General features: G+C 39.8%; 1 protein-coding gene across 2 annotated transcripts in view; it reads right to left on the bottom strand.

Moving 5' to 3' along the window:
• Positions 1-12617, bottom strand: part of kcnn1a (potassium intermediate/small conductance calcium-activated channel, subfamily N, member 1a) — a 45319-nt gene that overhangs the window by 5576 nt on the left and 27126 nt on the right. Inside the window, exons 5-9 of one of the 2 annotated variants that reach the window (XM_017042533.2) lie at positions 6254-6395; positions 5451-5561; positions 5175-5302; positions 4383-4391; positions 1561-1630 (exon numbers count right to left, since the gene is read on the bottom strand). In XM_017042533.2, the coding sequence (XP_016898022.1) occupies positions 1561-1630; positions 4383-4391; positions 5175-5302; positions 5451-5561; positions 6254-6395 (460 nt within the window). The remainder of the gene's footprint in view (positions 1-1560; positions 1631-4382; positions 4392-5174; positions 5303-5450; positions 5562-6253; positions 6396-12617) is intronic. The other variant, XM_017042534.2, reaches the window with a different exon arrangement.

Below are 12617 nucleotides of genomic sequence, written 5' to 3'. Positions count from 1 at the left end.
ACGGTTAAAGCGAGTCAGCACAGATTTTTATCTCCCCTCTGATTTAACAACCGGCTCCTTCAGTCCGTTTATAGCCAGAGAAGGTTCTCAGTGCTTTATGTATTTGTTTGACACAGCTTATTCACGTAATGAAAAGTGTCTTTATTACTTAGGCATTTATTGTTCCAAATGTAGATGCAGGAGGGCTGCTAGTGTTAATGTATGTGGTAGAACCCCCCCCCCCCCCCCCCCCCCCCCAGCCACGCCGCTCTCTCGTCACATGAGGAGAGTGTAGACCCCTTGACAATGGGCCACGGTTTTCTATTAAATCAATACACCTAGAAGATAATAAATAGTCCCATCACCACAAAAAGCCTCTTTCCTGGGTTAAAACGTTTTACTTTTTGGTTAATGTTGCTTAAAAGTATTTTGTGCAAAGGTGTGAAAGGTCAGAAAATGTATAGGCCAGGGTCACTTCTCCTCGGAGATAAAGAGACACTAAGCCATTGAACCATTGACGGGTGTTTACGGATGAATCTGCCCATCAAGCGCCGTTAGGGCAAACACACATTAAAGGTGCTGCCCTTTGGACCTTTTAAAATACACACAGGAGTGCAAATGTCACCTACATCAAATGACACTGCAGCTCCCTTTGAACCCCCCCTTATAATCTGCACCACTGGGCCAGTGAAAGTCCAGAACAAGCTGCTGAGCCATGAATGCTTTTACCCTTTTACACCCCGGTATGGACCACAGTGTACAGTACAGTTAAGTTCTGGATCTCCAAGGTGAGGCATAGATATTACCCAGTTCTGACATTACTTTCTATAGTTAAAAACAGAGAAAATGGCAATGTGTTAACTTGAATGAAAGAGTTTAATTTTGCTGCATGGCAATGTGTTAAATTGAATGAAAGAGTTTAATTTTGCTGCAGTCTCTTTAGCTCAACATATGTAAGGCTTTGTTAAAAAAAATCACGCATGAAAGCTATCACTTTGTTATGAAAATAAATTTAACTCAGTTCAGATATTTATTAAATGATAATATTCCAGTGCACACAACTCACTAATTAGGACTTACAAACTGTTTATAGCACCCCCTGCATGGCTATGCACATCCTGTTTGTTTCTAAGTAATGAAAAGAAAAGGGGTCCAGCACCATACCCTGGGGTACTGTTCAGCTTAGTGCTGCATAACAGTAGTGTCAGAAGGAATTCTTTTAGTGTCCATGCACCTGTCCAATCCTTCCTGACAAATGGATACCCAGGCATCTCCAAGACGCTCATCCAGCCCTAATAGCCTTCAATTAAGATAAAAGACCAATAATGGGATCGACTCGGAGGCCTTGGCGCTGTCACGGACACAATACAATCCACATCAAATCCCATAAATATTATATGGGCCTGTATAGATTTGGACAATAATTCTCTGCGGGGTGATCACTAAAAAGCACCTTCTCATTATACAAAGTGATTCAAGCCGCCGTTAATACACAGTTATTGATTTAAGCCGTGATAGAAGTAGACTTTAATTATTTAGAAAATGTAAATAAAAAAATAGAAAAAGTAAACCCAGCTCTACCTTTGCCAGGTCCACCAAGGTGTTGGCCTGATCATTGAGTTTTCTCTGCTCCATCTTCACACTGCGCAGTCTGGGTAAAGGCAAAGGAAAATGGGAAAGCAAGACCGGAGAAGTAGACAGAGGAGGAGAAGTGTGTGGGGTGGATTTCAGAAGAGGTTGTTTGAGGTCAAGAAGAAAAAGGAAAGGGAGGGAAAAACACACGTTACATCAGGAGCATCGTTTTGACTGTGAAATGCTCAGTAGAGAGTAGACCATCAGCATGCATTTTAAGTTTTAAAAAGACACATCTAAGTGTGCATATAAATATACTTAGAGATAAACACATATGTAGAGTTGTTTATAGAAGCATTCCTGACTTTGTCAATGCAACACCAATGCATGCAAATTGTGGAAGCATACAACAAATGGAAAAATTGAAAACATAAAATGTAAAAACAAATATATGCCATATACTTCCAAGAGATCATTAAATGAATATTTTCTCATGATTGTGCACTTTAATGTTTTAATGTAACATACAATAACCTCAACTCACAGAAGTTTTTAGCTCAAGGACAAGCTATTTTGTGGTAACGTGACTATGGATTACCTCCTAAGTGTACTAAGTTACTCCTAAGTAACCTGGCCTATCTACTATAGCCGGTGTTTTTCCAGCCAATATTGCAATATGCTTCCACAGAAGACAACCTCAAAACCTGTTTCAAACCAAAACACTTCAATCTCTTCACGTCAAATGGTTAATAGAAATAAAAAACCCAACAACAACAAACAGACAGATGACATGCCCTTAGTCAGCGCTGCACACGGCTCAGTGGTACACACTGGTCATTCACTAAGCGTGCAGTGACTGTGAGTGACTTTGTGCTGAATGAACTGTCGTCGGTGCTGCCGTTTGTGTGTCTGTGTGAGTGTGCGCTGTATGTCACAGATAAAAGATGACGCTTGCCAGTAATAAACTGTCTCATGACACTGTAGCACACACTGCAACATGGACATTTAGAAAAACTTACACAATGATACATGGGACATATTTAGTAATGCCTTGGCGCCGTGCCTCTTTATCTCTAATCAAATACATTGTGGCGCTGGAGGAAGTGTTAACATGAATAATGTGCTATTGTTGAGCGCGGCATCATCTGGACGTGCACGGGGAAGCGTTTCCCTGTTCGTCACATTAGGAGACAGAATGGCATTCAAGGGCATTTATTCATGGGCAATTGGAGAAATCAGAGTCAGAGAGCTTATCTGAGTTTCATTCTTATTCGTGGTTGAGCTGAGCAGACCGTTGTACCAGTATCTCAGTGTCCTAGTATGTTAAGAAAATTAAATTATTCACATATATGTATATATGTGATATGGTTGTGATAAGCTCCTCAGTTTTCTCAGTTATGATCGAATGAAAAAATTAAAAATGATAAAGTTTTGCCTGGATATCAGGAGGCAGGAGGCAGGAATAATCTTCATGTCTTTTTTGACTAAATCCATAAATCATCTTTGATTTTGTCGGTTGAGTTCTATTTGAATGTTATTTGACGGCAGACACACCGTGGTTTGTTCCCGGGCTGTGAAAATGCTGTTACTTTGCTTTCAAATCAACGCCTCAAACATTTACAGAAGACCTGCAGATAATAATATTAATAGTAATTACACTAATGGTGTGCTCCATTTGTAACTTCCTCAACCGAATTCCCTGGTCGCACTCTGAAAATGGAAATTAGTTCAACAACGGGCAGAGATCATGAACTGGAGTAGTTCTTAGTGCGGCGTTCACGCTCACAACAGAGGAAACAAAGTAGCCAATGGAAACACCTCGTAGATCTGACATCTGTTGTCGTTAGTGGTAATTAGTGAGGGAAATAACGGCGCTGAAGTAAACTTTAGTAAATTTCTGTCATTTAACATATTTACTATTCAGTTTTATTATAAATAACAAAACTATAACACAATTATTTCACATAAGTTACTTTTGTGATGCTAGTTACTTTCATCCTGTAGGTCGTGACCTTTATATTGTTGTGACTCAGTTACAGTTTAGAGCAGTAAGTCCCTGTTTGAGCGGTTGGTTGTTCTGTAATTTCCCCACCGCTGATCATCTGTCTATCTATAAACCCTGGTTTTAATGAGCCACAATGTCTATTTAATCTCATATTTACATTTCGTGCCTTTTTAAAGTGTGTCTTTATTGATGTCATATGTGAGCATCGTCGTATGATCTCGTACAAAACTGAACAAATATATGCATACAAGTGAAATCATACATGAAGCCAAAATCAATGTTAACACAACAGCAAACATTTCAACTTCATCAAAACTCAACTACGGTACATTACATTAATGTGTGTGTTCACATCATCACAACACTGTCAGGAGTGTAGGATGAGTTCTGCTGATGCAGGTTAATATAGCCCCCGGAGCAGCTATATTAATCATGGGCAACAATATACAGTAGATTGCAGATGATCATGAACCGCAGGGCAGGTCAACACAGCTTCAAGTTCATTCTGTGCAAGATGCTTTTTTTTTCACACTTTCTCTCCAAGACAAACCCTTCCACTATTAACAAGCACAATGTTGATGCTTGTTTCTGAGTCATTCCATTCAAGGAGGGAATATGGAAGGAGAGGGGACTAAATGAAACACTCAATAAGAGAAAAACCAAAAACAATCCAGCATCCAGTGATTTTGTTTTTTCAAAAGAATGCTTTTTTTCATGCATGTCAAACGCAGACATGTAGAGAAGTGGAGGAGGAGTAGGAGGAGGAGGTAGGTGGGAGGATGTTGAGGAAACAGTAGGTGGAGAATACATAGAAGACTCAACTTACTTCTGAGCTCTGCGGTGATAGAGCAAAACAAAGACAGAACACAGTACAGAGTTTTAACCTCACAACATCCACGAAACGAGTGAAACCATTACACTTGTCACTGTAAGCACGGGATAAAAGGGGGGTCGGAGGGAGAGGGGCACAAGGAGGGCAACAAGGAGGAGATTAACACTAGAGTATAGAGAGTGTGTGTCGCTGTGTTTCTGTGAGGGCCTGCATGTTACAATCAGAGAAGATGGTACTTGAGTTGAAATCAATGTAAGAAGTGGTCCTGCTAAAGCTACCGCTACATGTCAGTGGAAAGAAAATGACCTCAAATGAATACAGGAGTTAGTTTTACTGCAACTATAAAAATAGGGAACAGTTGTAGTAGAAATCATGCTTCCTTACTTTTGATTTTTGGAATTACTGGAATAAGACAGATTTACAATAATAATAAAGTTGCCAGCAGAGTTGAGGCAAAATCTACTAAGCTATTTTGGTTCCTGTTTTTTCCTGTATTTGTTCCTATACAAACCACACAGCTATTGTTCTTAAAAATCTTAAAATAATTATAATAATAAATAATAATTATAATTTATAATAATAAATAATTAATTTAACCTGAGCCTAAATTTAGTTTCAAATAGTATACAGTATTGTGAACAGTAAATTTATCCAGTGTAACTAATAATCATATTTCATGTATTTTTCACCATGTTACCTAATTCCTATATGTGGCTGGTGGTGAAAAGTCATCAATCTGTCAAATGAATCCATTTAAACAGATTTAAGAGGCAAGGCGGGACTTACTGATGAATGGCTTGGAGAAACTTGCGCTGGTGTTTCCGCACCTTGGCGTGATCTATCTTTTTGACCAACTTGGTGTGTTTGTAGATGAGCCATGTTTCCCTGAGTACATTGGCAGCTGTGTTCTTTACCTGTTGAACAAAGTTTAAATGTTTACCTTTAAACTGCTTTAAAACTATTAAAAAATCCACCCTGTTTTTAAAAAGATTTTAACGACATGCAAAGTACTTTAGCCGTCTATGCAGACAGATGTATTTGTGGTCATGTGCAGTGACTCACTCGTTTGCAGAGTTGTGTGTCCATCATGAAATTGTGGACGTGCTTCTCAGCCTTGGTCAGCTCCAGCTTTCTGGCCACCACTGCCACTACTAGTGCAGTGCAGCCAGCTCCCTGTACACAGAGGCCATTGTCCTTGTTAATAAATATTAAGAAAATTGCTAATAAAATGTAAATGCTCTTTCCTCCTATGTTCATCCCAGTCAAGGCAGTATATATTAATATGATTGTTAATGTGAAGTTCAAAGTAAAGACTAACTAAAGGAGGGGTAGGGCTAAGGGCTTCTACCGTGAATCAATATATCCTCATCCATTTCTAATGCATGGTGGTGGTCCTTGTCTATTTTTAGCCCAAGACCAAATAACTTTATTGATTTTTTTGTTTTTGTTTGTAAAAAACAATTACAAGGTCATATAAGACATTGCCGACCTGCGGCCTACGTAGCCAATATCAGAACTCCCTGCAGGTGAACGGGTACATTAGGACAATGCATTCACAACAGCAGGAGATTCTGTGAAGGATTCATGAAAGGGGGATCTGCCTGGCTGAAGGACACAGGACGTCTCACTTGTTGTGGAATCTCCAGAGATGCCCCTGCTGTGTTTTCACATGAGCTTAGTTGGACACTGTTCAGAGATTATTCTGGCAGAAACTGTCAGGGAAATCTCAGCACTAGCATACAAGGACAGACTATTTTGACTACATGATTAAAACTAGCTACAGTGTTCTTTTTTTATCGAGAAAAAAATATTCTGTAGGCCTCTTGAATTGAAATAGGACATGGGTAAAGAGAAGTGAGACTTACCATAATCCCTGTAAGCAAACACACGCATTTCCCACAGTACGTGTGTGGTACCATGTCTCCGTAGCCAATGGAGAGGAAGGTAATCGAGATGAGCCACATGGCTCCCAGGAAATTACTGGTCACTTCCTGTTTGTCATGATACCTGAGGTGATGAAGATAAGCAGAAGTAGGAGAAGCAGAGTCAGACAGTGGCTGAAGTGAAGATGCAGTTTTGATTATTTATTTATTTTTTTTGTACTTTTGCTCTCGCTTGTACAGTTATTTTATCCCAGACATTTTGGGGGTAATATTTAATGGGGTAGGAAAGTCGAACAAATGATTTTAAACTGGCTTTTTGTGTACTTTAGCCTATACATTAGAATATTTTAATGTAATATCAGTACCTAAATCTATTTTCAGTATCACCAGTACTACTTCATTGGAGTACCAACTTTTACAACTATTTCCAGGAAGTTTGATAAACATTTTAAAGCTGCATTCAACTAAAATATATTTGTCAATGCACGTGAAACTGTGTTTCTTAAGCAAAAAAATAGAATAAAAAAAAATACATAGACCAAATTAAATCTACGAAGGTTTGTTGGTGAAAACACGAGTCGCCATCTTTGAATGTTCCATCAGCCAAAGAGTGCATTGCAAAGATGTTTGAATAAACAGTTCAAAGCATGGTTATGGATGACATTACCAGATATTATGCAGCAAGACAAAATCTCTCAAAGACAAATCTACTGGAATCCATAGCTTCATTATCAACTCTCAAAATATTGACGAGAAGGAGATCACGTGACGTTCGTTTTTTCGGGGTTAGAATCAAATACTCATCAAACACTTTGAGACAAATTCTTAAAAACATCCTTCTAACCGGACAAAAGAGATGAAATACAGTTTCTTGGGATTTTATTAAGGCTTCTCTGAAGGGGATTCTCACTGGGACAATGAATTTTTAATGACTTTGAACTATCCTGCAGTGACCCAGCATGTGGACTCAAAATGGCTCCAGCAATCACCTCTAATTAGTGCACAAGTACAGAGTGGAACACTGGGGGCCAGACTATGAATTCCTTAAGTTGTTCTTTCCACCGAGGGGGAAAACACAGAGAGGGTCCCGCAGGAATACCTGCTTCTATTTCTTGTGCAAGTTTATTGTCACTCTGTAAGTCATAAATCGGCAGACTGTAGAGTGGAATGGTGGTTGGCGCTCTCAGGCCACAGCAGGAAGGTCACTGGTTTGCATCCCGGCACGGCAGATGACCTTTCTGTGTGGAATTCTGCATATTTCTCTTGTCTGGAGGTTGACTTTCCATGAAAACATAGCTGTGGATGTGGTGAGTGCATGGCTGTTTGTCTTTATTTGGGGAGTGGATGAAGTCTTTACCCACGATAAAAAAAAACTGCACATCTAAAATGTCAGCTCATGCTAAAAAATAAATGAAAACGATACCTGAACCTGCATCCATCAGAGTAACAAAAAGGGCGTGGCCCCTGTAATTTCAACTTCCTTTAAGGTGCATGCATATAAGCAGTCTCAACCATACCATGCAGGAATAAACCGTATTGGAAACCTGCATGCTTTAAAGCCAGTATATTGAGAGCGGGGGGTCGGGGGTCCATTTTGAGATTAAACCACCTCTGACAAACACAGAAACATCACCTGGTGAATGGGGACTGTGAGTCTTCTCAGAGGGGTAGGACTGGGTGAGTTAACAAAGGAAGAAGCTCATTGAATTTGACACCCCTGTCTCTTTTACCTGCATCCCCACACTTGAGCAGCTGCCCTTTGATAACTGCCAGGGGGCTAAACTTGATCAGCTTGCTAAATATTGTAATTACAAGTGACTACTATGTTAATTTCATTCATCGTGTCATCAGGAAATCCAAAGAGTGAGTCATGTCTTCAAGGCAGTCAGAAATGTGCTTCACTTTTTTCAGTACAGTCCACTAAGTATTGTAGATGTTGGGAACTGGGTGGAGCGGGGTTGTCATTGTTTAATAGTTCCAGTATATAACAACCACTTTTTTATTACCTCCTAGAGAGGAAAGTGAGGTAATCTGTTAACATTGTTCATATTAATGTAAGAAAACTCAACTCTAAAAATAAATAGAAGTTGGCACGATGGGCACAGAGACAGAGGCTGAGTGGCAACATTATATGGCTCTCAATATACTGTGTTCAGCTTTCCATTGTCATGAAGAAGAGCTGGCACCACTTCCAACCTGTTCCAGGACAACAGGTTGGTAGTATTTTCAACAGAGCAGTTTTATCTCCTTAATATTTTAAAAACAACACACTCTGAGGTGATGCGTTACATATGTAACTGAACACTATACATCTAAATGGTAAATCTGTCCACTGAGCGTTGAAGCAGCTCCGCTCTAGTGAGCTACTGTTTTTTGGTCACTCTATATATTAAAAAAAGTGTCATTAGTTGAAGCCTTACTCGAGTGCCAACTGGAAACATTCAAATGTACAGCATACACAAAATAAACTGTTAGATTTGGAAATATTCACTGGTTGTGAGTGTCACTAGCAGCCCCTTCTAGCTTACTGCCAACTGGGTTTAGTATAAGCTGCCATAGCACATAAGCTCATGAGCACAGAGAAAGAAAAAAAAACACCTACGCTAATTAACCAAGCTAACTGTTTGGAAGCGACGTCCAACACCAACCGATAGTAGTGATAGAAATACTTCTACATGTGTCCAGTCAAATAACACAAATCTATACTGTGGCAGTTGTCAGCGCCCCTCAGTGTACAATTAGATACTGAGTGTTTTTACATGGCAGACCAGATGTAAAGTGAGCAGACAGACAGACAGGCAGAAGCAGAAGCAGAAGCAGAACATTTAGGAAATAGATTGCCGATATGTAAAACGATGGGTAGGTTGTGGGTCATGTGATATTAAACAACATTTGAATAACATTTGAGTTATCATTTTCCTTGTTAGATAAAGGGATGTCATCATATTGTCCTCAAAGAGCTACTGCTTTTTATCTGTGTACCTGCAACTCTTAGGACTTTACCTCAACCTGACAGAAAATATGATTAGTGCTGACATTGCATATACAGTAGCTTTAACCACAAGGCAACCACATTTTGACATTTTGGTTAAAGGTGCACCAAAAAAGCCTCCTTTTTTGTTGACCTGGAGGTACAACAAGAAATGAATATTTCAAAGTATCCATGAACAAAGTTGACTGGCAGTTTTGGTCTACGTCACGTTAACAACAAAGTCAAACGTACTGTAGGGGACTGAGAGATTGTGTTGTGAGTGTTCCCACATTTAATGCACAGTATTAACCAAATGAGGGGCCTGCTGTGTGACTAAGTGGAACTGGCTGAACCTCTGTAGCATGATATCACTTACTGTTGCACACACTGCATATTTTTTGCCAGGAACTAAATGGTTTTGTCTTACCAATGGCAACGAGATTGCACTTTAATAATGAGCAAAGCTTAATGCATTGCAGTCAAGCGACTAAGATGTGAATCTAGAGGCGGAGGCACGCCTTCATTTGCTGACTTGCTGTTTAGGCAGCAGAGGGAGGCTTTAGGCTTCGGCTGCAAGAAATGATTGAGTGTGTGTTTGTGAATCTCATTCAGACTAATTACCACAGTTGTGTAACCGGTGAGGTTTCCTGCAAAGTCACTCAATTACACTTGATAAAATAAAAGATGTCAGCTAATGCACATTGCTGACAATGTTTTGTGACATTTTTCCTTTAGTTTTATGGATGACCAGGTCAGTGCGGCCCTTCATCTAGTGCCAAGTGTCTGTCTTGATATGAGACCGACACACAGGAAGTGTCATTGACGAGATTTAACCCTAATGTTACAAGGCTGGAGTGTGGTTATGTCAGTACAAGGTTATCAGGGAGCACGTATTCAATTTGAGATTTTCCACTGAATACGTTGAATGGCTCACACTCTGCCATTCTTAACACTGAAAGAAGCTTGAAAGGAAACCGAGCTGGAAACGTGTTCTTGGCAGACTGTAGTGAAAAGTTTAAGTGTATGATTTGAATTTATAAGCAGTATTCTCATTAATCATATGTGCAGAATTTTTTCAAGTTAATGATTGAGGCTATAACATAACCAATGGATATTTTAAAATTCCATCTCTAAATACATCTGACCTTTTTCATGTTTGCAGATTTTTACAACTACAATCTACTACAATGTGCCATAAGTCTGTTCACAGTGTTGTAACTGTAAACAGGCAGGGAAATCTGAAATAGCTGACCTGGCCTCACCTACACTGACTCATTGAGTGGGAATGCCCAGAATTTGGACATTTTCTTGTTGTCTGGCAAAATACAGATACGTTTCAATTTTCAAAGACCAGAAAGACAGTTTAAGTAATGTAACTTGTATACATAATATGTCTATGAGGAAAGTAGGGTGGGCTGTCATCTTAGAGCTGTAACGTGCACGTATCAGTCAAAGATTTTCTTAAAACCAAAATGTTCCACTCACCCACAAAGTTCAAGATGGAAATGGAGAAAAAGTGAAGCTTTCTTGTATGTGGGGAATTCTCTACGACTAATTAAATCCAGGGGAGGCCAGTGCAGAAAGAGTCTGTGCCAGACTGTTTTATTATGGGTCCCGGTGGCACATTTAATCTAAAGCGACATCGCTCATGCAATAAACCAGGGCTGCTTATAAAAAAGAGCGTTCGAAAGCGTAAAGTCTTTAAATGGTGTTACTTCTTTGTCACCTGATAACATGTCCCACATTGTGCCACTCACAGCCATCTAAACATCCAACCATCAACCTCATCGCATCATCCCCTAAACATCAGAATTACACCAGCGAGTATTTGACCAATCAACTATCAAAGTGTAGAAACAGTACATTACCACTGACCTGGTTCACAGGTCACAAACCACTTGCGTAATAAAAAGAAAGGATAGGAGCATACTATACTTTTTGTACTTATACCTATAATACTGTATTGTATTAGAAGACTAAATGAACATTAAACACTTTCTGTCTTATTGAGAATCCCTTATATGTGGCGAGTTATCGCAGTTCAACCGGTCAGCGCAAGTTTAAGGTCACAACAGAAGAAGAGATTAGATAATAGTTAGAGAGGAAAAAGAGAGTTAAGAGGGAGGCAGGCAATGCATGCAAATATGAAGGAAGTTTTTGGCCACGTGGGCCTGATTCTAATGGATAAGGGACAGGGTGTTTGTAGTGGGGAGAGATGAGGGAAAACTAACTGGCATGCCAGGTTAGACTGGTACAGTAAGACCGTCAGTGAGGAGTAAGGGAGAGAAGGAAGTAAGGAGGAGGAAGGGGCTTCTGTGGTAAAAAAGGAGAGGTCAGAAGAGCTTAGTAAAATAGTTTGGTTTTTGGTCGAGCTATGAGGAAGACAGACTGCGTCAGAAGAGAAAGGAACGGGGACACTGATCAATGTCAAATCCATCCACTGTAACATTAGCATTCCTCTCCACTCCATCCTCCCTCCACTCTGCCATCTCTCTCTCACTCTCTCTCTCTCTCTCTCTCTGTTTTCCTGATTGTGGTTCTTTCATTCCCCCTATCTAGGCATTGTCCAGGTAGACTCCATGCTCGTCCAATCTCACATCGTGCTGCTCTCTGATTGGCTTGGGAGCGTGGTCAATGTGATAGTGTAACGGAGCATTTCAGAGAAGATACGAAAATGACACACAGCACTTTGGTAAACAAGCGCCTCTTTCCTCCCCTCCTTTTTGATTTAATTTAAAAAGGCGAGATTGAGAGGTAAACATAGAAACCTGCATGCTGTTTCCATGTTTACCAGAGAATGGGACAAAGGAGTTTGAGGAAATTCAGTTATGAAAGTTAAAAAAAAGGAAACTGGAGACACTGCTTTCAGCTGGAAACAAACTCCATCCTCACTGGTGTCTCCATTTAAGAAACAGTTACAGTATGACCGTTGTCCTTGTTTTGAACTTGTTATTAAACGACAGGAAAATCATGTTCTTCTACACACTCACTACCAAGACTAAGTTTATTTACTAATCTTAAAAAAAAAATTAAAGCCAGGGACGATTCTTTATAGTAGAATCAACAAGTGTCTGTGGGAAAACACTGTCCTATTAATTTTATGAAGAAAGACACATAATGGGATGGTAATGTGTAAACACGAAGAAGGGAAAGGCTCTTGGTTCTTTGCCAATCTTTGATAGTTGCTGTGAAAAGGCCATATTTTGTGAAATATAAATCTATAACAATTGCATAAAGGGAGGGAGAGAAAGGATAAGAAGAGACAAATTGCCCTCTGGCAGACGCATGAAGGTGACTTGAAGGAGCAGCTCCATTTTAGCACAGATTTCCTCCTCTTCCTCCTTCAGTCCCTGCTTGCCAAACACAGGCAACAGT

The sequence above is a fragment of the Cynoglossus semilaevis genome, chromosome 20, assembly GCF_000523025.1.
Source record: "Cynoglossus semilaevis isolate Cse_v1.0 chromosome 20, Cse_v1.0, whole genome shotgun sequence".
Classification (NCBI taxonomy): domain Eukaryota; kingdom Metazoa; phylum Chordata; class Actinopteri; order Pleuronectiformes; family Cynoglossidae; genus Cynoglossus; species Cynoglossus semilaevis.
This window is presented reverse-complemented; position numbering and strand designations above follow the sequence as displayed.